Source organism: Nipponia nippon, unplaced genomic scaffold (assembly GCF_047370975.1).
Source record: "Nipponia nippon isolate SJK-2023a ecotype South Korea unplaced genomic scaffold, ASM4737097v1 scaffold_1, whole genome shotgun sequence".
NCBI lineage: Eukaryota > Metazoa > Chordata > Aves > Pelecaniformes > Threskiornithidae > Nipponia > Nipponia nippon.
The window spans coordinates 52238262-52263948 of NW_028262290.1; the positions used below are offsets into that span (position 1 = coordinate 52238262).

The 25687-nt window shown below is 38.9% G+C and overlaps 1 protein-coding gene across 3 annotated transcripts in view; it reads right to left on the minus strand.

Annotated features, from left to right (window-relative positions):
- Positions 1-25687, minus strand: part of GREB1L (GREB1 like retinoic acid receptor coactivator) — a 142405-nt gene that overhangs the window by 63617 nt on the left and 53101 nt on the right. For 2 of the 3 annotated variants that reach the window (XM_087755225.1, XM_087755208.1), the window contains exons 2-4: positions 16951-17054; positions 1625-1796; positions 1212-1409 (exon numbers count right to left, since the gene is read on the minus strand). In XM_087755225.1, coding sequence (XP_087611351.1) covers positions 1212-1409; positions 1625-1793 — 367 coding nt within the window. In that variant the 5' untranslated portion in view covers positions 1794-1796; positions 16951-17054. The remainder of the gene's footprint in view (positions 1-1211; positions 1410-1624; positions 1797-16950; positions 17055-25687) is intronic. The other variant, XM_087755218.1, reaches the window with a different exon arrangement.

Here is a 25687-nt window from a genome sequence, read left to right on the forward strand (position 1 = left end):
ATCGTTTCATACTTTCTCCTTCTCTGCTCCTACCAATTTACAAGTCTCCAAAGGACAGCAAACACAATTCTGCGTGAATAACAAATTCTCCCAAGAATATTCCCCAGCTTCCCATAGCAGCCAGCCTTTCTATTCTTTGTATTACAGGGAACTGAAGGTACATTGTTATGGAGAGTAAACGTGCTTATATAAGCTGCATTCAGAAGGGGTACGGGCAAAAACATTAACATTTGCCACCAATTACCCCCCAAAAATGCTGAAGGATTGCCAGTCACTAGTGCTTACTTCTATCACTGCATATAACCATACACTATAATAAGGTACAAAACCATTCTACACATTACAACTTTTTATGACCTCTGCACAAGGAAGCCCATAATTCAGGAAGATACTGAATAAAATGTCAAGAACGTGTTTTGGACGTGGTGGGAAGGGCTGTTTGTTTCGAAGGGTTTGAGGGGGGTGGGAGTTGTTTTTAAGAGAAGCATATCTAATAAATATGAATAGATCTTCCTTCTTTAGGGAAGTTAAATCTTCAGAATAGTGCAATTATGAGATAAGATGAACCAACTCCATCAAGTTTACTTGGTCTCATAGGCATATTCATAATGATCTGACCCTTTCTTTAACACATTTAAAAACAAACATAAAAAGTACTGTCAACAACTTTGCTTATCTAGAACAACAATCAGGACAGCTCAGGGTAAACTAGCAATGGCCAGCAGGCAGGTGGCAAAGACAAAACAGACAAGCTTCCACTACCATCCCTCTTAGACCCTTGCCAGCAGAAGGAACACCAAGTCTCTTCTCCATTTTCTCTTTCCAAACTCTTCCTTCTGCCCACGGAAGCAACTAAATCCAGCTTTGCCAATGTTTCTCAGAATAATTTAGGGATAGATTGAGAACCAGCCATACTGATGCTGACTTATACTACTTCTTTGAGGACAGTAAACCAGTGATGACCAAAGAAAATAAGGGGCTTTCAGAAACTAATGAAGTGCCACAGCAAGTCGTAGACCCTGCTTTCAAATAATACATTACATTTTATATCCTGAAACAAGTCCTCTTATTCCCTGTTTTCTCAGATTTAAGGCTTTGACTATAACCTGTATTTCCAGACTTCCTAGCTCAAGAGTTTCTAACTGTAGAGACTATGCATTATACTGAGAATTAGTTGTAAAGATCACACATGTAAAAGAATGGACACCAACCATCAGTAGTGCAAGACCCTTCCGGGGCAGGTTTTTGTGAATACGGGATTGGTGGACTACTTGAATCTGACATGTCTTCATCCTCCTCCTCATCTTCCATTTCATTAACAGTTTGGTTGGTAGAAAAGTCCAGGTTTCCATTTTGTGAATAGCGATGTACTAACTCTTTATCCAACTCTTCTACCTTTGGCTTCACATCTGAGCAAGAATAAAAATTAAAAAAAAAACAACTTATCAGTACTTGCATTTAGCTCCTTTTAAAACAACCAGCATGCCATTCCTTCTCCTTAATGCGGCCCAAGATTCAGATTTTGTGCCACACAATGAACTGCTGTGTGGCTTTTTTGTCTTTTTAATTAAACATATCCCACCCTTTTCTCACACAGAAAAACAACAATTGAAACGTGCCATACTTTCATGGTTACCTTCCGGCAAGAAAGGAGGCTGGTCAGGATCCAGGTACAGCTGTGAGAAGATTGGCCGTGGGACAACGCTGCTACATCTCAGAGAAGCTTCTATGGAGTTATGAAGAGCTTCTTCAAAACGGGCAGATTTTAGTTGCCCTGCATATGAATTCCCCATGATCTAAGGACACAAAGAAGACATCTGATAAGAGGGTGGGAAAATGCATATGCAGACCATTTACAAATGAAGAGTGAGGTCTTGTTAGTGTCCATCATGACAGTGATATAAAGTTAATAAGAAAGCATGCTATGAAAAGAACACTTCTAACTAGCACTGCACAGTCACATTTCTCTCTCAGTCTGGTGGACTGTGTCCTCTTGTTTCAGTAACAGCTTTTAGCACATTTCCAACACACTGCTTTGTGTCTTCTGCATACGTGGCCTCTCAACAGCCTCAAGAACCTGCCTGGTGTAGAATTTAACGAAGGTTCGATAAAATCATTGTTACTGGTTTTTTTTAGGATTTTCAGAGTACACTACAGAAGGGTACGTAACACAGATAATTAAAAACATCAGGTTTGGCTTCATCACTAGTTGTCTAACTGTGTTAACATAATTTTACTTGTCAGTATGCCATCATTTGCAGAGAAATAATACATAAAGACATCCAATAACTTGAATTTTTGCTCTTGCTCATATTAACTGAAATTGTGTGGACGGTCAGTTCTCTGTCTTTTCAAGGTCTTCACTTCTTACCTTCAGTGTAACACTATGATTTACATATAGTCTGATCCATATAATTCAAATTGTCTAATCATACTCTTACAACAGAGGAGGTAAGTACAAAAAGAGACAAATAAATAACACCCAAATCGTACACAGTAAATGCTGTGAAATGTTTTTATTTTAAACTATGCTTTACACCAGTATGGTTATAACAATCATTTAAATATCTTCTTTGACAATTAACATTTATGTTTATAACAATGATGAATTTATGAGCTTCATGAAATATTCAAGCACAAACAGACCATTACTTCTCCTTGGGTGACATTATACAGCCCACAGCCTGTTACATTTGTGCCTCCCGCCTTAGGATACAGACTCTCAAACGTAAACATTTAGTAGCAGGATGGCCATGGAAGTTTTACAATGAGCTGAGGGAGGCTCACTGAAACATTAAATTTTCCACTTTGCTGGATCATTACACCATATGACATTTGTTCCAAAGAAACAGCAATCTAACATTTTTCCAATATTCTGAATACAAGACTGCATTTTTGGAGAATTTTATTTCAACAGAGAGAACTTTTCCCCAGTTAAATCAATAGATAGAAAAGTACAAAACCTTACAGCATTATCTTTGTATTTCCCTTCGCTAAATGTCACCTAGCCCTATGACCGAGAAGAGACCTTGGCCAAGAAGATAAGTTGGCATTTAGAAAACCTACAATTCCACTCCTGCTTGGTCACTGGGTTGCTCAAGGTGCTCAGGGACACCTGTAAAAGAGCAATAATGATGACAGCCACTTACAACAGCATTTGAGATCTGCTGGTATAGACAAATAGCTAAGAGCTAAGTACTACTATACTACTGGAATACATAGGCACGAAGCTTATCTAATTACTCACCTCCAGCCTGGGAGAGAGGCTCAGTTCCCTGTTCTGTTAGAGACTTTATACAACTTTGGGCAAAGAATTCAACACCTCTAACTTAGACCTGCTTTTAATAAATTTTGGGGCAACAGCATTTCCCTACCCCAACCAGAGACTATATATAGAGATAAACACAATTTCTTAACGTGACGCATTCAGGTATTTCAGCAATAAAATATTTAAGACAGGTAGATTTTCATTCTGTAAGTTTTCATTAAATTTGGAACGGCAGGGAGGGTGTACAAACACACAACTACAAAGTGAGTTAGGGGAAAAGTTATGCTGAAGCATGATTAAGGTTGCAGTACACTAAATCCTGTCAGGTGCCTTTGAACAAAGAATTGATGAAAAACAACTAAGTGACTGAAATCCTGGTTTTATTGAAATCAGTGATGATATTTCCACAAATGTCAGTGAAATCATGACAAACATTATATCATTAAATTGCATACCATAAAATTTCATTTCTGTGCTGTGGAATTTTATGTCAAGTATGATGTGCTTAAGGTAGGATTTCAGGAATGTATTTAAATGAAAAGACTTTAGTTAAAATACCATAATAAAAATGAATCAATCTTTAAGAATCAGAAAATTTGCAATTCCTACAGCACACCATCTGCCTGAAGTCTGCTCATCCTCCATGTTTTCTACAATCTATATGTTGTATACAATCTACGCCAGCTATTTTCATTTTGACAGGAAACTATTAATAAAATATAGTATGCACACAGCAAAAATGCTGGTGAGCCAAGCCTATTTATTTTGCCTCCCTGGAATCTATACAAAGAGACCTGCTTGTGGATGGCGATTGTCATGGATTTCCCCAAGTATGTTGCTTAATATTACTGGAGGACGTTCCTAGGTTGCCAAAAGAAAACAAGATTGCAATTGGAAATGCCAAGTAAAGGAAAGCAACTTGTGTGAGCAGTGGTCTCTGCAGCATGGAAGCGGAGCAGGAGGAAGGCTTGTCAGGGATGTGCTTGTGCAAGACGAGGCAGGCGGAGGGACCAGAGGGCAGAGTGGCTGGGGGTCCTGCTGGGCTGCGGCGGGGGATGCTGGGAGCCCCGGAGCCCAGCGCCTGGGAGCCAGCACTGGGCAGCTGATTTCCTAACACCGCCCGAGGCCATTAGGACAGCTGGGTCTCATTTGGAGTTCAAGGGAGCTGGGGGGGAGAGCTGGGGCTGGAGGAGCAGGGGGCTCTCCCTCTGCAGGGGAGAGGAGCTGGCGAGACCCTCCGACAGAGAGCTGCGGGCCGGTTTGGGTTGTGCCATCCTGATCCAGCCTGCCCAAAAGCCAGGAGTACCAATTCAAGGTATTAATGCCTTAGTGTTTCTGCTTTTGATTCTACCCCTAAATGCCTGGTGCAACTAGGAAGCACTTCATTTTCCTCCTCCCAGTGTAAATGGGAGGCAGCTCACAGCGAGTGCACCGCAGCAGTGGCAGGGGAGGCAGCAGGAGCATAACCTGCTTTGAACATGCTCATGTGTGCGGAAGGGGCTTGAGGAGGCAGCAAAGGGTCCGAAGGAAAAATGATTTGGTGGAATTTGAAGGAAAGGAAAAAAAGAGAAAAAAAAAACCACCAACATTTCTGTTATTAAGATATGTACCTGCCATATCTGCATTTAAATGTGAGCAAAACCAATGATTTAATCTAACTAAATTAATGCTCATTGTTAAAAAACGTTGTACAAACAATATGTCTATCCTGGATTCCTTTATGAGGCCATCTGGTAAAAATGAAACAAACAAACAAACAAAAAAACCCCTTGTTGCTTTCTAGAGTGAAATTAAGACAAGCGTTCCCTAAAATTCTGCACAGCTGATGTAGCGTCAGTGAGCTCGGGGGGATGTGGGAAAGACGGTCCCAGGCTGAGTGCAGGTGAGAATATCTGACAGAGTGTCCGAGAGAAAACGGAGCTGGACTTGGCTGAGGAGCTCCTCCCCAGTCTCAGACGCCTGTTTTTCTCCTGTCAACACGGATACATCAGCGCCCACCCTCACACCCACTGTCCTGTATCCAGCCATACCACACTGAACTACGCCAGAGCGTACTTGGGTGCACTGAGAGGTTTCTAATGGGCAGGAGGTTTGATTTGGGGGTAAATAATTCTTTCCATATCTACATGTGCACTAATTGCAGCTAGCTCAGCACAGAGCTGGTTAAATTCGCAGCGACGAGCAATTTGCACGTCTGTAACACAGTATTCCAACCCTCACCTTTCCTTTTACCTGCACCAGTGTAATTCCTAAGTTCATTACTTCCCTTAGCAACCTTTTGAGCTCTGTTTTGGATTGGACTCTGCAGCATGTTAACATGTGCATTATGCAGAGTATATATATGTAGGAAGATTTGCTGCTGTATGTTCTCTTCCCCCTCCACCCTGCCAAGGAAGAAGGTTCGGTTTGACAGCAGCCGTTCTCCAGGCTTCCCCTCTTTACTTTACCAACTCTGCCACTCTACTCAGACAACTTTTATTTCATGTCCTTAAAACTTACTATAGAGAGACTAGAAGACACAATCAAAATTGAGTAATTTCAAAATGAAATCTGCAGCAAAACATGAAATAAGAGGAGAATTTCCTAACATTCAGGTCACCTGCACCTCCAGGCTCTATCACTCTCAGGGTACTTCTCTGCAAAGATCCAGATACTAAGGCATCCTGATTACTACCCCACACATCTTCACTGCTGCTGTGCTTCTTCAAAGCAGATTTCCTGAGCCTACTTCAAGTCTTCTTTGCAGCAGCCCATGACTGAACTGGAGGATTAACTGTGAGATTTGCTGGAGTTTGAGAGCTGCCGTAACAACAGAGCTGGAAGGCAGCCCTCACATCTCAATCTGGGTCCATACAAAGGGACATGAACACGGCAATCATGAAATTCCACTAGCCTGACCACAAGAGAAGAAGTATTAATGCTATAGTTTTTAATAAAAAAAGTAAATATGGGCATTCATTGTGGAAAACAAAACTACAATTGATGGTAACTTCCACCAAGGCAGCCAGAAATGGAAGTAACATAAAGCAAAATTCCAAGGATGATTGATTTTAGCACCGCATCGCTTAACCGTGTGGGAAAGGACCCAGGGAAATTCTGATGACTCTTTCAACCCCAGAAGCTGAACTTACAAGAAAGTCTTGTCAGTTCAATCAAATAATCTTGTCCTATGCTGTCATCCAGGTTTCAAAAGATCTGTGCAGATACATGACACTGGATGTTCAAGAAGAACCAGAGCCCAGCTTCTTTACAGCTCCAGAAGACCTGAAGTGTGTAAGTACAGTAAACACTACCCACTTTTAGTTAGAAAAACAGGTGACTATGGTCCATCACATACCAAAAAAAAGTAACCTCTGGAAAGTGGATTGTTACCCAATAGCTCTTTGGAGTAGAACTGCACATTGAGTTGAAGGCTCTGCTAGTAAAAATATAATCAGATCATTCAGTACACCAGATACCACATATTTGGCCTCCAGGTGGGTCATGACCCCAGAGACTTTAAAGGAGAGGAACTGAACTGGAGGATGAGGGAGGGGGTGAGTGTTGTTGTTATGGCTTAAAGCAATTTCACAATTACCTGATAGCGAATGATGAATCTGAGGCAAACACCCTCCATTAAGTCAGCTCTATCAAGTCCTTACTTTGTGTTTAACCTAATGATGTAATTGTGTTCTCCAAAACACATAATCTGGCTTCTGATCTGGCCTAACCCCACAGGAAAGTTCCTCTTCAAAGGAAAAGAAAGCCAGTTTCTTCACAAAGGCACTGCCAGGCCCAGCACTGCTTCTGTATCTCAGAGGGTTATCTTAGTCACAGAGAGACAAGGCATCTATTTATGCTGTAGAATTGTTTGGGAACTGGTTGTTTCAGGTACAGCTAGCATTTTCTATTATTTACATCATTCTGATTGACGTTTTGGGAGTAGTATTTTTTCCCATTAGGGCATCATTAAGATGTATCACGAACATGCCTACAGCAGAAAGGATGACAGTTAATAACAACAATAACAAATACATACGCTAATTAAAAGTGTAGACTTTGAAGTCAAAAGTATATACCCAGCATTAACTGTAGCATTCAGTGGGGAAAGACTTAGATGTGAGTCAATACAAGAGTGTAAGGCAGAGTAGTCTCATTAACAGACCCCTTATCTCATAACCTTTGGAAGATCCTTTTTTTCCCCCACAGTCCTTTCAAGATCCTGAGATTCTCACCCTGCTCTTGTCTTGGTTAGGATATTCAAACTCAACTGTATAAGAGTTTACAATCTTATGTAGCAAGTGATAGACAAATAATTTGTTCACAAAGTCTTTCAGGAAAAACGAATTATTAGTTTGTATTGACTCTGTTTACAGTGGAGTTTCCTTTCATTTTTACTTTTCATTTTATTTTGAATAAAATATCGATAGCATCCAGTACTGTTTAGAATCTAGTCTTTCAGTCTGATGTTGCCACTACTGTGTCAGAGGAATGGGAAAGATCACGAACGCCTATTTTTTCTGACAAGGTTCCTCCTCTTACTGCTCAATTAATAGTATCTTTACTTGGAGTAGTGCATGAGGTTACCTGGGATTTGGACAATTCCTTGGACAGAGACAGACAAATGGATACACAACAGAGCTACGTGCAGGATGGGGGAACAGGGCAGCTGCTTCCCCACAACATGAAACAAAAAGCAAATCACAAGTGGTGCTAATATGGACGCTGTTATGCCCTTACTGTTCTACCCCTTCCACTCCAAGACTATCCCCATAGTCTTCAGGCACAGTTCACAAAACAATAAACACACTTAAGGTAAAATTCACACCTGAATTCAGGATGGTATTAGTAAGTTGAACTTATATGCATGAAGCTGTCAACTTCAAATCACCCCCAAATACTGCAAAAATTAAGTCTGAATGGCATTGTTAAAAATTCAGTGATTTGGGAGTTTTCAGTTTCACAGTATAAACCAGCAGCGATGTAACACCGAGGCCAAAACAGGAAAACCACCAAGAAATAGAAACTGAAACTCAATCTCATCTCTTAAAATTTGAAATGTCTCTTTAGTTCTTTTTAACAGTATTATTTACTGAGCTGTACACATAAAGACGAGCTTACAACTGCAATTAAACATAGAATATTTTGCCAAGTGCAATGTTACACAAGTCAATGCAAGTTAAGCTCAAGTCAAGATTTACAAAATTGTAGTTCAGTAATTTTAAGTTTTAAGTTCAGCACTGGTCTTTATTGTCTAACATCTTGCATTTTTCTTCATCTTTCAAATGTTCTGACAAAACTCTCCCAGAATCTTTGGATGCAATCTTTTATAAGTCTGAAGTTTTACAATACTGTTTCAGAGTTAAGTCTGTATAGTTAGAATCAAACTACGTAAACCTGACAACAATCAGTTCTTATTATCCCCAAATTGGAGCTGGAAGTCATTTTGCAAGATTTCTGCACTTGAAGCTTTGTGACAAGAACTGTACAGACCTTGCACTGGCTTTACTTTTCTCCAGGTTATGGCTCCCACTCGGGAAAAAAAAAAGTCGCATTCCAGGTAGGCTGAACTCCTGCGGCACAGCGAGAGGAAAACTGGTGCAGTCGGTGCACTGGGGATGCTCAACACATCCTTCTAGTGAAGACTGAGATGATTTAAGGATTAAGCATGTGCCAAATTTCATTTGGTGCCATTTCCCCCGTAAACACATGCAACAAGCAGATGAAAGAAAACATCTGATCTCACTACTTAATTTATGTGAACTCACCTACAGTGACTACACAATATGCAAAAATTATGGAGGACTAGTTTCTGTGAATAAATGATGCTAAAAGCATTTAAGGCAATATATGCCTACCTGAATATGGAAAACTACATGAAAAAGTACTATAAAGAGACTTGAACACTAATGGAGCAAATCAGTAGCTGATACCATTTAGCGGGGTACTTGGAATCAAGGAACATCTTTTGTCGTCTGTTGTAAATGCATGGCTAGTTTTCATGTGCAAAGACTGTCTTATGCACGCAAATGCTCATATATAAACAGGCACTGTACGTTCTGTCACCACTTGCATGCACTCATATGTTTTTACTCTTTTACACTCTCACCCACCCACACACATCTGTTCACACAACCCTCCCCCCAAGCTTTTGCAAATATACCATTTCCCTAATTATTCCTCCTCTGCCTTCCTACTGTGGAAAAAGGAGCTTAATTAGAAACCATAAATAAACTGTATTTTGTGTTTATAATATTAAAAAAAATGACATCCTTTTTAGGTTGATGATACAGGGTTGTGGACAATGACAGGCAGTCAGATGACAACAAATCTGACCATAAAGGCTATAAAAGAGTAGAAGAGTTAATAAAAATTCAGTTGCCAGTAATAAAAAAAGAAATGCTCAGTAGTATATAACCGAGAATGAGAAGATTATATAGTGGAATATGAACCTTACATGAATAGGCCTATATCCTTCATGATACACAAGCTTTCAGGAGTTAATTATGTTGATTTAACCTATTCTGACTGCAAGGCTTTTAGAGCCTTTTGAAATGATTTTATGAAATTAGCAGATAAGTCACGGTGAAGGTTTTCTAGGGTTTTTAAAATTAATTTGTAGAAGACGGAGCAAATCCTTTTATGCTACTGGGATCTTTCGCAGTGTACATAGGGAATGGAACATTACTATGCACCTTCAACAGAAGAGGTACATTTTCTCTTTTCTTTCAACAGAAAAACCTTCAGGTGAAAAAAAAAAAAGGGTTATCACCCCACAAACCTAGCTTCTCATTTTGAAGTTTTGGTAAAGTTAAAAGACTTAATTATTTTAAAAGGAGAATGTGCTTACACTTGGATGCTCACACACTCATTGCAGAGGCAGCACAAATAAACCACTAAGGAGCACTTTTGAATATCTCAGCCTGCTTCCTTAAAACAAGCATGCTCATACATAGCTTTCCCCATTTATGTTTCTTCCCCTAAATCAATAGGACTATTAACCACATTATTAATGCCTGTGCAATACAACCAGATCAGTAATGGTGCTTAATCCCAGCTCTAGGATCAAGGCATATTTTTGCTGCGTAATTTTGATTTTGCAATTCGTTGCAGACATGAATTACAATTTATTCTCCTAACAACTTAGGGTGTTAGCACAGTCAGGCTAGTTACATGTTTGAATCCTTTCAGCTATCACCACTAATAACACAGCAGATAAAACTAATGTAGTATCCAAGTAATTAATGTAATAACTATTTAAATAATGTAACTGCATTTGGCATTTTGCAGCTTACTGAAATGTTCTTCCGAGCCCAAATATGTTCCCCAAATCATGTATTGAAAATTGGTACCTGTTCCCAAATCTAACAGATTTTTATTGAAACGTTATTTTTATATACTTTTCCATACATAAGTGTACAGTCATTCACTGACAATCCGTAGTCTGCTAGTAATACACAGATCTTATAAGAAGTTATTAGATAACAGCTATCTTTAGTAATTACTAATTAAACAAACTATTCAGAACTATTAGAGACATAAAATGTATTTATGTAGTTTCCAATAATCTATAATGTAAACTGTATCTTCTCAGATGCATCAGTTAATTAATTTAAAACTGTGTTTTTAATGGAGATTTAATCTTTAATTCTTTAATTTCCATGAGTGGGAAGCTCAGTGGACAGTCTTGTTACATCTTTCTAAATACGAAACACAAGTCCATATTTGACAACAATTTTAATGCTGATAACTATCACTAATTTCTTACTTTCATGAATTATGTATTTTTTTCCCCTGAGGGGTTGCTTCTATCCTGAGAAAGTCAAAGGGAAAGTTACAAGTGTTTCAAGTGCGCCATATAATGACGTAAAAAGGAGCATCAATAATGGCACCTCAACTTACGCTACTCAAGAAAATGAAAGGGATAATGATCTGTTAAGCCTATGTGGCCTGGTTACATAGAAGCTGAGCACTTCACCTACAATCCCAAGCACCCTTTGAATGCCTTATCAATAAAGTTTGTGATCAACTCTTCGACACAACTGGACTAATAAAGACTACCATATGAAGCTAATGATATTAATGTTGTTTCCGATCACTGAGTTTGCTCAACCTGTTTGTAATTCTTATTAATTTTTTTCCTGCACATCCCCTCTACATCACTTCTCATGATCTATCTTCAGTGGACCTCAGTCCTGTAAGTACATATTCACCTGCCTGGTGTTGCTTCGTTGTCTTCAACAGGACTATGGAGTAGGACCGGGCACTATGGCTTAGCAAACCATGTATGTAAATTACTGTAAATCCTTAGACCACTAGGCTGCAAAAATCTAAGTTGTAAACATCATAGCTTATGCTATTTATTTATTGTATTCACAAGCTACCATTTAAATAGGAATTTATGCATACACATTGCTTGACATTTTTTAAGACTGCTAACCAAGATGACACTATTTGATAGAAAAGCAGCCTAAAAACTCACTACTAAGATACTGAAAATAGAAGCTAAAAGGTAATCCATTTTGACACATCGCAACATCAGCTTGTACAATACAAGCATTAAATAAAATATCCTTAATAAAAATCATCCTAGGTATCTACATCTGCAGTAAAAGTGTTTTTCCCTATGCTCTTTTTTTTTTTTAAAGTTTTCTCATGTGAAATTGCTCCTAAATAAGGGAGACAAATTTTTATTGCCAAGCAATATAAGCTAATTGCTATTCATTTTGCAGAAACATTACTGAAAGTTCTTAATTCTAACAACAGGTACTAATGGATGCTACTAAAAAAATATCTTTCTGAGTAATAGGCATAATGGTAATACAGAGTGCCCTGGCTCTTAAAACTTTCCAACCAAAGATGACCCAATTCTTCAGGAACATCTATTCAGTATTTCCTTTTTCCACAGTATTCATCTTATCTGGTGCATGTTCTGGTTTGTGACAGCTATAACAGACTAAAAATGAAGCACTGGAGTAGGACTTTGTAAACTTCAACCTTTCTTTTGCTGTTAGCAATCCTTTCTCTCCCCCTTGAACCAGTTCTTCAAATCTGCAACCTGAAAGTAATTTCAGGGTTACCACCTCGAAAAAGAGACGGTCTCTGCACCCAGAGCATGTCTGTGACACTGTACAAAGGAGAGCACCCTGCACGCAAGAGCCTCACACGCGGCATTTCCCACACCTCCTTCATCTCTGAAGTGCATAATCCTGCCAAAAGCACCATCAAATTTTGTTCCTTTCCCTCTCCAGGAAGATTATTAAACAAATCCCTAACACAGATTTCTAGATTAAAAAGTAAAATGAAATCAAGGAGTAATGAAGAAAGTCTTAAGTAATCAAACTTGCCTTCAGTAACACACTTGGATAGAATAAGGTTAGGTGGGTTGTTGGTTCCTCAACTCCTCCAAAAAATGACTGTTTTCCCCCCTAGAGCCCTGTCTGAAAGCAAGGCAAGTCTGAAAAAGAGTTCTTGTTTTTACAAGGCTTGGAAACCATCATCCCTAAAAAGGAGCCACGAAAGGTGGAAACAAGTCCCTCTTCTTTTGCAGAGAGATTATGTCAAAATGTTTATAAAGTCTACTCAGAGCACATTCCTGTGCAGCTCTTTTGAAAATATCATTTTCAAACAGGTCAAAATGATCATGTTTCTGCTCATCTGAACTCGGAATATGTTTTAGAAAGGAACAAACAAATCTTTTCTAACCCGAAGCTCCCGTGCAGTCTCTAGATTAAGAGGCATATCTAACATCGTTCTTCTGCAGTCACTTTTAGCCTGTGATGCAGAGACCAAAAAAAAAACAAACAGAAAAGCCAGCTGCTTTCATGGCCATTTCTACGCAAAAAGCAATGCACTGAATGGACAAGAAAACCCTGCATAGATCAAAACCGTAACAATCTGCTTCAACCCAACAAGTAACGTCAAGTTTAACATCGTGTGGACATTTTTTGCACCTTCTCTGCTGCTAGGAAAAAGTGTCTAAATTGCCCATAGGATTTCTATTTAAAAAAGCAATAAATTTCTTGTATCGAATTTTAGTGGAAATGAACTTCAGAGTACAGAGTGCTTTGTAGAGTTCTTCCTTTTCCTTTTACGCAACGTGTGTTCGTCATGTGTCAAAGCTGACTCTACTTTCTCCCCTCCCCAGAATACCACAAATTCTTCTGTAAAATAAACAAAGCTCTGTCCAGAATCTCTGAAATCACCAGAGGCAACCCCTGTTTCAGATCAAAGATGCACATCACTACTGTGCCTTCTGCAACATCCAAGATTTCAGTTAAGAAGAAATTTGCAACAGGCAATCGAAAGAACAAAACATTACCATCACATCCAAGGATATATCTAAAAAAAAAAAAAAGCTTTGACATTCAAGCTACCTTTTCTAGGTACTTAGGGATCTCGATAGGTATTTGTAGGATAAATGTCCGTTTTTATAATGCTATTTAGGTCTGGCAAAGAAAAACCTTTATCTTTACTTAAGACAGAAATGCAAAAATTCAAAATGACATACTATTAACACTGAATAGGAGAAGAAAACAATTTTCTATTTCTAATGCTTATGTTTGTTCTGTGATGCAACTCATCACTCACTATGATAAATTCTGTATGGGGTCTTTATGTCTCGGAAGAAGAAAAAATGCTAATAAAATGCATTACTTGTTGGAGACATTAGATGTGCTTCCCTACTTGTTTTTCTCCCAAAAGGAAAAAGGTTAATGATGTTTACAGGCTAGACTTAATTTACCTGCAACATAAACATGCTAGCAGAGGCAATCTTGATTCCCAAAGCTGCTATTACAGTTTAGTGAGTCAGTAACACAGAAAATTCACAGGTTCTGTGCATTCCTGAAGGCACACATATAAAACTTCCAGTAAGTACTGACAGTCAAGAAACTAGTGCTCATATTTTTCTGTGACTGCTGCCACAGTCGAATATAAATACTATGTATAGAATTCTCACTGTGGGCTAAAATCCACTTGAAAAAAAACACCTGATCAAGACTTTATAGATACAGAACAATTTTCTCCAGTAGATGAGAAAAAAATCTTAATAATACATATACTTCCAGTTTACATAGTTTGAGTAATTAAATTCTAGGGTTACAAACAAAATTAAGCATTATAGTGCAAATACGTATTTCTCTAAGCAGTTTTATCATACAGTTTATTTTATACAACCCATATAGATATATGTGTAAAATGTGATATTCATTGTTTATAGGGATAAAGCTGAAAACAGACTCAGACATCTTATTGAGTTTCTACAGCAAAAGCCAGTCCAATCTCATGGATAAATAAATCACCTTAATCCTTTCTTCATTTGTTATTGCCTTATTGCAAAAGCATGAAGCTGAAGCGTAGAAAGTCAACGTTAAGGCCTGACCTTCCATCTCTATCCTATCTGGCCGCTCCCTTGTGTACCCCTCAAACACACATGCTATCATTTCCTGATGAGTTTAGAAGGGGTTATCAGGAGAATTTCAAGACGTGTCAGTTTTGTAGCAACCTGAATGGTATACAAACATCTTCTGTGTTTAATAGGCGATTTGTATTTTAGTAGGTTTATCCATCCCCAACTTTATTTGTTTAAAGGTGCCTTAACCTTGACATAAATCAATGCTAAGCATCTGTATAGAGTACTTCTAAAAAGTTTAAATATTAAGCTCTTTGGAGAGCTGTATTTTGCAAGCACGTTTCTTTAAAAAAAAACAACAACAACAACAAAAAAACCCCACTACTTGTCAACTTCTTTACTCATTTTTTACCCTTTGAAAATTATGCAGTTTATTCTTTTTCACTGTTCTTATGATGTCCTTTTGAAGATCACGATGAAACACCAGGTTAGTCACTATAAAAATGCCACCACCGCTGGCTCCCGTATCCTTTTCTTCCGAACTCAACAATGAGTGTTTGTGTAAGACAGTAGGGCCAAAGAGTCGGAGGCCCCGGGTTGTGTCTCGGAGCAACCCCCACCCTTCCAAAGGAAAACAAAAAGCACTGAACCTTTTCTGCCACATGCCCAGTCCTTCCCCCACCACCTCTCTGGTGAAGACAGCCATTATTACATTTCCTTTCGGGTTATTTACAAGGTCTTGGCTCTGACATTGATTTCTTATCTGTTTCTATGACAAATGTTAAGTGTTAATAAGCTGTCGCCTTAACGAAGGATAATGCTAAACAAATATGAATTAATTACTCAAAACCTATTCTTTAGGGTCTTTTTGTGAGCATTGAACAAGAACAGCAAAAATTGCTCAAGACCAGAAAAAAAATGACATTTTTTTCAACCAATTAATAAGTGTTAGCAGATTAAAAGAAGTTATAGTTTAAACTATGCAGTATTCTGATAATCTAAAGAGAATTTGTCAGGGAATACAGAGGAACAAGGCAGGCGCACCTCCCGAAGGAACAAAGTCTTTTAATTTATAAGTGAAAGTTTTTACTTTTTACTTTTCCAAATATTTTACTCAGGGTATAAATTTTAGGATCAAAGGTGAAAGTTCAGAAATCTTTTCGGTTACAGGACCATTAAAATGATAAACATTTGGGATCCCAAAGTACACTTCTACTCTAACTGTCCTTTCAGACCTGCATTGACTGCACTATAATAGCTGCCAACATTTGGTAAGGATTAGCCTTTCATTTAGACAAAAGCAAGCATTCCTTAGCTAAATCAGCACTTTTTGCCATCAGACTCATAAAACCTTTTCACAACACAGATTTTCAAGAGAATCCTTTAGGGTTTTAGGATGCTGCTCCTTTTACTAAGTAACAAAATACACCCCAGGGTGTCTCATTGACCGCACTCAGCTGTCCTTTGACCTCCGCAATTGTTTAGCCTAACTTCAGGGCCACAGAATCTCCCTCCCCCGCATCAAAAAGGCTAATGTTGCTTCCTCCTAGCACCTGGCGAAGCAAAATCCTAGAGGTTCCCCCCTCTTCCAGACTTCTGCCATGTTCCAGATGTTGCCGAACAAAACGGTCCTGCAGACAGGTTTTGGGAACCCGCAAGCGTCGCTCAGAACCTGGGCTGTGGCCATGACCCCCTTGCTCTGCTCAGCGCTGCCCTTGCCCCAGGGATACAACAGGTCATAAAGCAGGAATAGATCTTCAGCCTTCTGGGTACGCTGCCTATTTAAATGCAACAAGAAACTATGCGAGCCCAATATTGTATACTGAGACAAGCCTCCCCCCTTTAAGAAGTCAGAAAAAAAAGATGTGTGAGAATCTCAGTTGGAAGCACATATCTATCCCGATCATTACAAAGATCTGCATTCTTCTTCCCATTTGTTTTAAACCCTTTGAGAGGACAAACAAACAAACAAACATCCACCCTCCAAGCGCATAAAACATATATTTAGCTAGTTGCTGAGGTATTTGCAGTGCTTCTAAGTAAAACAGCAGAAGAAAATTCTTACCGCTTCAAAAGAACTGTCATTAAACAATGAAGTTGACCTCATTGTGGATATATAAGAAAAAAATGGAAGCACAAATCAGCCCTCTTTGGTGAAGGCTGTTTAATTATATGAACTGGATTTCAAGATTTTTGAAGAACTTTTAGACGTTGTACATGCCCGGAAGCAAACATAAAATCGTTATTTACAGTCCACACTGTTCCTAAAATGCAGTCAATGGAAATGAAAGCACAGATACTGAACACAAACGTATCATGTATTGTCTGTTAGGAAAGGCAAGTACGGTACCTTCTCAGATTCCTTTTAACCTGTTTGAAATGCAGTCATGATTAAAGGATGCAGCTAAGAGTTTATGAAGCCTTGCTCTGAAGTTGTTTAAAACTCTCGAATACCTGAAAAATAAGAAGGGAGAAAAAAATTAGAATGACTTGTGCCAGCATGTAGTTTATAACAAGCCAACAAAACCTGCCTATCTAAACCTGGTCTAGGCCAAAAACTGAACTGGGGTGGGGAAAGGAGGGCTGACCACTTAAAAAAGCATCTTTTTCTTCATAGGAATATTTGGCTGAAGCTGCATGGCTGCTTCTCTGCATTCTACCAGAAGTGAAGTACAAGTTTGTCACAGAATCTGCACATTTTTGGCACCTCAGTTGCTATATGAAATATCAGGAACTCAGTACATCATTATGAGAAAATTAACTGTCATAGAAACATAAAAAATAGAAGATAATGTAGAAGTAACTATTTTACTATTGGTTTAAAAAGAAACAAACTAAATGGGTGAGTGGTTATCTATGCTAAACTGGAGATCAATGTTCAAAATGAAGTCAGAATTAGTTGGTTGCTCTCCTATCTGACATCTCATAAAGGTATTTAAGTGAAAACGTTTCTAATAGAAATTGCAGTTTATAAAAGAGAATACACCTGAAATACCCCAAAGAATGGCAACAATGGTGTAGTAAGCACCAGGCCGAAAAGTAACTCCTAAAATACCTAGGGCTGTACAGCACAGTAATTAACATCAGGACAAGCTTTAAATTAAGTTACAATTGACTGGACTTCGACAAGGCTTTCTTAGGCACACGAGCTGGTTTGGTTTCTCAATAGAAATGGACAATATTTTGCCAAAAGATTTAAAGGAATTTTCCCTGTTGCTCACAAATTGGATTTTAGGCTTAAAGCTGGGACCACAGCCTTGGGCCTGCTGTCAAAACCAGAACAAATGCGACTCTTTCAGCTGTACACCTAGAATTCAAAACGCAGGTTTTAAAATTAAAAGCAATATAGCTTTAAGCTTCCTCCCCCTCCTCCCTTTTTTAAAAATCAGCCTATTTAAGAGAGCAGCTATAACCCTCACCTCTCACTCAGGAAAAGTTTTGGGTAGCGTTGTTGTGTTCTGAGGAAAGACACTAAACAACTCTATTGCCAGGGACCATCGATGCTACCCCGCGCTGTGCATCCCCGCCATGCTAACAGCAAATCTATTGCAGATGCTCAACGAGGTTAACACGCAGCTCCTGACCAAACTGTAGGGCTCCGCAGAGACTTCAATGATTGCAGAATGTCAGTAATCCAATTCCAACAGCTCCTGGCTCTGAAATTGCTATTTTTCGGACACGTGCTGAACATTTCACCTGCTAGTAATGACATTTTTGTATTTTCTTCTAATTACACTCAAAGCTAAGACCTTTGGCCCTAGGCCACAGACCTCTATTCAGGCTGCACACATTCTCCTAAACGCCCTGATCCTTTGTTGTCACTCTCGGTCTTTCATCTATTATTTACATCCATTGAGAAGAGAGATACTCTACCATTTGTGAAGCTTTAAAGCTCCTAATCATCTTAATTTCTTCGCCTTTCAACCAGTGCTTCCCCTTATGGACCAATGCCAATAGTGTGACAAAATAATTTTTCAAGCCGAGATCCTCCTGAACCCTTCCCAAACCTTGACACACGCTAGGCTGTAAGTGCCTTTTGTCCTTCGCCGGCTGCTTTTGCAAACACAGACCTTTGCTCAGCTTGCGGGGGGCGTGGGGCGTATGGATTTGCTTGTCAGTGGCTTGGGGGGAGTTTTCTTGGGGTTTGGGCTTTTTAACATCATTTTCTTTCTGTTAAAATGTCTAACTCAATTAGTTCAGCTAAGTCAGAGATACTATATTGAACCTTCCCTCTCTTAAAAACATTAAGTACCTTCGGAAATACCAACGGCTACGAATTTTAAGTGTACTGTTTTTTCCAAAAGCCAAACTGCCAATATGCTGTTTTGCTTTTATACTGTTATGTGCCCACTCAGTACAGACAGATTCTCACACAATATTTAAGGCACACAAAATATCAGGAACCCTTGTTCTGATTACTGGCAGCATTAATTTGTCCTAACCTTACAACACAATGTGACAAAAATACAATTTCTTCAGCTGATGTTCAGATCACCTCCTTCTGATCCTCCCTTATTTGCAAATGAAGTAGGAAACAAATCAGCAGCGTTTTTGTCAAGGCGCAGAAGATCTCTTCAGAATTCATCAACCACGGATCTTTGTTTCCAAGACCTGTAGGACCTGCTAACGTGTGATCCATCTTGGCTCTTTCTTCCACTACCACCTGGCTTACTTTTGATTTCTAACAGTGCTTCCTTGTTGTCTGTCCCCTCTGAAGACCCCCAACCCCCTTGTCTTTTCTTATTTTCACCATTTGCTTCAACCAGCAGTTCACTTGAGACTCATCCATCTTACAATGCCTAAAGTGACAGATGCTCTTAGGAATGACCATACTGCTGAGTGAACAAAAGATAACATCACCTCTAGGAACTCAGGGAGAAATACAACTTCAGCCCTAAGACAGGGTTATCCTGACGGACACAGCACCATAAACCTCTCCCAAGTGAAGGAAAAAAAAAAAAAAAGAAAAAAAAAAAGGCAATTGCGGAGAAAAGGAATCTGACATAATTAAAGGCCAAAAAGAGGATTCATTCTGTTGTAGCGGTAGTTAGTGGTGTTGATGGCCTTTTTATTTTCTCTTTTTTCCTAACACCCCATGGAAGAATTTTGTAGAATTTACCTGTGATAAAATCAAGAGGTGCAGAGAGAGTGGAGAAATTTCACACAAAACCTGTCTCAGGATCCCTACAGACTTGAATGGAGGAAGAAGGCACCTTGGAACAGTTTCAGCAGCATGTCACACAAGTCCTTCGCCAAAACACAAACATTACCTTGTTAAAATCTACACATCCTACAGACCAGCTGTTGCTCAGTTAAATTCTACAGGAATTCAGAATCATCGTGCAAGCCTGTGCCCTTGATGAATGCATACTGAACCGAAGCAAGATTACTTTAATGTCGTGGCTGCTTGATAAAACTGTAATTTGCAAGTAACAGCCCCCCAGTGTTTTGACATTTGAGCACACACCATTTAGAAAAAACTTTCAATTAGAACGGTAGATTTTCCAGCCAACACCCACATACCCGTCTACAGAACGATGTCTGTTTCTAAAGGAAGATCTGTACTCTATGCCTAATAAGACTGAAGAAAAAACTGCTGACTTGAAATATGCCCCAAATTCTCTATCCAGTTGGTGAAACGGGACTCGTTGAAGAGAGAGGAGTCCTGGGTGGTGCTAGAAATCTCTTACTTAACAAAGGAAAGGTCATATTAGCATCTCCCAGTGACATACTCACAAAAGTGACGCCACAAATGCTGGGAATGCCTTCTCCGCAGTGAGATGCAGAGAATTCCCTTCTTTCTCAGCAAAGCTTGAAACAGCATCTCATGTTCAGTTTTCAAACACTACAGGAAATAGCCATCATTACAGTACATGAGATTGACAGCATGTGAGTTTAATGGACATAAAAGCTAGAGTTGTAAAACAAAGACCAAGATAGGGGGCCTATTAACCAAACGTCTTCTGTTCAGTGTAAAGTCAGGGAAAAATCACAATATGCACTTCTTTAGCCTTATTTATTAACTGTATTTAGCCATATTTATTAATTTATTATGAGTTACGATTTTAGGTCCCTGTCCTGATCTGGAATCTTTCTATTGCGCTCTCATAGCACAGCCAACATCAAACCACCAGACTGTAAATACAGAAGTAAGGTATAAATACACCATTTTTTAATATAGGTCATTTTCCCATACTGTGCCATGCAGTACCATTTTGGACATCCAATATATGGAAATTAAACAAACAACCGGTCAAGTTTGGTCCTTTGTAAAATGGATCCCAACTCTGGACACCACACCACCTTTAGAGTTCCTCTCCCATTGTGAGCCACCGAGTGATCTGGCACTGAAATCTTTGATAAAATCCCATTCAATTGGGGAAAACACTTACACGTAAGAAACTCTACAGAAGATAATTATTGGGACATGACTGAAAGAGTTGTATGCAAGACTCTGCTTTCCACCTCACATCCCAGCCTGCTCAGTCCGCATCGCTCTGGAACCCCAGTCCTCGGCAAGTGGCGGGGCCCAAGGCATGCCACAACTAGCAGGAAAAGAAGCAATGAGAAAACCAAGTTTGGGAGATTCACAGGCACATTCTGCCATGGTATCTGAATCCAATTTTCACCACTGACTCTATTATGCCGGACATGGTGACACTCAAGGTACAACTTTCTGAAGCTCATTCCGACCCAATCAAATCAAAGCAGCAAATAACAAAGGCTGCAGTTAACATCCTCACAGGAAAAATCTTGAAAATATATAATGCTTTCATCTGAAATACTTGAAGATCTTGGCATCAGATATGGACCAAAAAGTAGTAAACTGTATGCTGCCATATCAAATCTACAGTCTGCACTCAAATGGGTGTGTTATCATACAGACAGTCCTTACATGTTGTATCTCCAAATATTTATCACAGCAGAAAGACGTTTTTATAGTTAATATGCAATCCATCTTCTGCAGGCTGCTGCTTTTAAACAAGACAAAGTGTGAGGTAAAAGGTCAAAACTACTAGAAAGAGCGCTGAATAAAAACTCTGACATTACAGCCATTTTGCTAGAAAAGACAAGGTGTAAAATAGATTCTTGAAGTCAAATTCCCTATGCAGTGGGGCAGGCCAAGGGTACTGATCCAAACAGCTGTGTATGGTAACACAACCGTTGGTGTTGATGTGTTTAGTAACACCAGACTGCTTTGAAAAATCTCTCATTTAATGAAAGCAACATTTTGCATTTGAAACTGAACACTTTTACATGCACATGTCTAAAATCAGTTCTAATTCAATGCAATTTTAACATGGAATAACTGAAATACTGATATTAAACTTACTGATAACTTCTGTCATTACCATTAAGTTATTGACACTGAAACATGACCTTGAAATGACAGCTCCATTAATGCAAGTCTTACTGGGGAAGGTTTCAAAAAGCCCCGATTAAATTAACTACTTTTAAACACAATAGGATCAATATGTATGCAGAGAATGTACACCCCCATGGCAAGTTCTGCTTGCTTGATTGATCAAAAACAAAAAAATCCTGTGGCCTTCCAGATCTCAGCTGGTGCCAGAAATCCACATAGAAAAAAAAAAAATCCATCTAAATGAAACTCTGAAAAGGTTTACCCTTCACCAGTCTATTTGCACTTCAAAAACTCCTTAAGTCCTTCAGCTAAACCCCAGGGTTGAACCATTTCAAAAATGAGAGGGGGATGGCCATGATTTATCTTCCTTCTGTGCTGTGGACAGAGCTGTAAAATCTGCCTGCTGGTGTGCGTGTGTGTTACAGGCTCACTTTCAGGAACCTCAGATATTTACCATTTTTAGAAATAACTCTGCCCCATTCCTCACCGTCATTTATCTCCTTCAGTCAGACACAAGTACCATATATAAAGCAAAATTTTGATTTCTGCTCACTGGCATCCAAGCTGATGAAGCTGAACCGGCATAATGGCCAGGCATCTGAAATCAGCATTTTAAGGAAAAATATAGCAGACCTTATTCATACTTCTGAGTATCAGCTGTTGCCTTAGTAAATTTGTGCTGAGAGAACATTTTTTTAAGAATATAATTTAAGCCTATCCCTTATATTTACTAGAATCAAACACATTTTTAGCAATAAACCCGAAATAATTTTCCATTTGTAAATAATCAATGTGTTAGGTCACATAGGATGCATTTTTCAGTCCTCTGTACTTCAAGATACATTACCAATAGAAGGAAAATGGAGAATTCATGGGTCACAAACTTCTGGGTCACAAGGACCTTCAGTGCTGCTGTCAGCCTAGTAAAACTCAATCGATACACTCTTGCTTTATGTGTCCACTATTAAAAACCCTGCACCTGAATTTCTACATGATTCTTTCTGAAGTAGAAACACCAACTCAACAACTTTACTGACATTCTTTGAACAGAAACTAATGCTCTGATATTCAGTTAACGTGTTAAAAATATAAGCACATGCATACATAAATGAAACATACACCTCCTCCAAACATCACAGATAAATCCTATAGCATCAATATCGCAGAACGGCACAAAGCGAGGGCACTGAAACATGCCTATATACTTCAGTTTTTCTGAAGCTTTCTTCTACTGTTAAGACCCAACCCTATAAACCACATATCAGTGACACAACTCTTATCAGTCTAAATTCTTCAGACTTGGATAAACAGATAGACTTGCTCTCAAGGTAAATAACAGTAAGAATAGATTCAATATTATCTATTTTTTGCATGGAAAGGGCCCATTTATTTCCAAAGCCCTTTTCAGATTTAGCTTTTATCACAGATTTGGTATCTCCCATTCTAAAACAACAGAAACGGATGAAGAATATTTTATGAAAAGATAAAACTATGCAGATCCTGCCACTGTAGGTCGAATCCTAATTAGACTAGTGGGAAGCTTTAAAAACATTGACATTGTGCCTGTTTTTGTGCAAGCCAAACACTGGCCCTAACAAAACTGCAGGGCTAATCTGAAGAAAATCCTAATCACTCTATTAGTCCCCACTCAAATCCACAAGGATACTTAAGTAAGAGGTTGTGGATATAAGAAGGAATGGCATCTTACTCAGCAACTTAACTCCTCCGAGCCTGAAACTCTCCTCTACTTTAGAAAACGAGTACAAGATATTTTGAGCATATATCTGAGCATACTCTTTTCATATAAAAAAAAAAAAAATCCAGTATAACTACAGATCTGTGTGCTTTTGCAAAAACTGTAATAGAATATTTACTTGACTATGTCCTTCACTGGCTCAAAATTATAAGACTGTGCTGAGGGTGTTTCTAAACTTCCATCTACTTCTGGCATACTTGCAAAATTTTACGATTCCAGCTGCAGCCTCATTAAGCAAAACACTTCAACTTCCCTACATATGCCAAGATTTGCTATTTTAATAGAAAGAATTTTCGTGAAGGTGGAGGTTTGTCTCTCCTTACTACATCCAGTAGTACCAGAGCAATTTTTGTATATTATTTATTGTAATAAAGAAGTTTTGAGTATTTGTGTAGCCATCTATTTTTCTGTATTTATTTACAAATCCTGGGAAAAACCCCAATGCACATTCTCATCAATATGATTTGGTACTTCTATTTAAAGCAAAATGAACATCACCGCAGCCAGGTAAAACGACTTTAGGAGCTGAAGTCCGAGCACAGTGGCGAAAAAATCCATAAAACTGCAAACAGATCACGGTCTGCTTCCCCCCCCCCCCCCAAAAAAAAAAGCTGGAAAAACAAAACACAAACAAGAAATAGCCTGTGGATTCATTAGCAACCAGGGTGGCAGGCCTTCCTCTAATTCCCTTATAAAAGCCCATGATTACCTGCAGAGCCTGGGAGTGCAAATCACATTAGTGGAGCCACCAGATGACCAAAGAAAGCACTGGAGGCCTGGCGAAACCAGTAAACAAAAGGCAGCATTCCAGCTGAATGCCGCTGCTAGAGTCAGCATTGTAAGATGCTTGGATCTGATAACCCAAAAAGCAGATTAGCTGCAGGCAACAAAAGAGTAAAATGAGAAACAAAGGGGTCATTTTGACACATGAAGAAATCATTTCCATTAAGCCATCTTGAGTTTACTGTGTAGTTATAAAAACTGCTCCTAGTTGAAGTGACATTTGAAGCAACGAAGCTGTGACAGTGCAGCAACTTGGACACGCTCCTGAAATAACGCATCCCTGAATGCAATATAAAGAGGCAAACTGGCCTCTTTGCCTTTGAATCTTTGTGACATTTTTAAAGGCCTAATAATGATTTTTTTAATCTGTTGTACAGATTTCAGTTAGAAGACTTAACATGTATTGCTAAGCTTGACAAACAGAAGATTCATTAGTTTTATCTGTATTTAAAAGTCTCCTGCAGAGAACGCACATACCGCAAATATTCTCATGTAATTACACGAGAAGGTTGCCTTCTCTCCCTAGTCCCCATCTCCTCCCATGCATGTCTCACTCGCTCACTCTCAACACAGGAAAGGAAAAAGTCATATTATATTCCTTACCAGAAGCTTAACAAAGGATTTTTATCCTGAAACAACTCTAGGCATCCTTTAATCACAAAGACCAAACTGCAAAATTGAGACACAGAAGTCAATAAAGAATTCTATATACTCAAAGCCAAAACAGGTCTTTTTCTTTCTTCACAAGACAGTAAATTGCCCTGCTATGAAATATCCATGAGCTAGAAGAAATTTCTGAGGAACGCTGTGGCACATCATAGAGAACATTTCAGCTGGCTAGCTGTGCTCTCTGCATCTCCCATTACTAGTGCGAAATACAGAAACTTGACACACGATAAGGAAACAGGCCTTCCTTTAACACAATGACATTTCTTACCCAGTTTTTGCACACATATAGCAACTAAACCCGTTAGCTTCAGTAGGGATGGGATTTCACAAGAATAGGTATCCACAGCTAACTGATTCTTCTCAGCGACAAGTGCAGAGAAAATATACCCAGAAACACAGCTCAGCAGAGTCTAAGAGGGACGGCATAAAAGGACAACCTATGGCTGTGTCCAGATACAAATATATGGTATGCATTGACATGGAAATCCTGCTATCAAGGTTCAATGAAAGGCT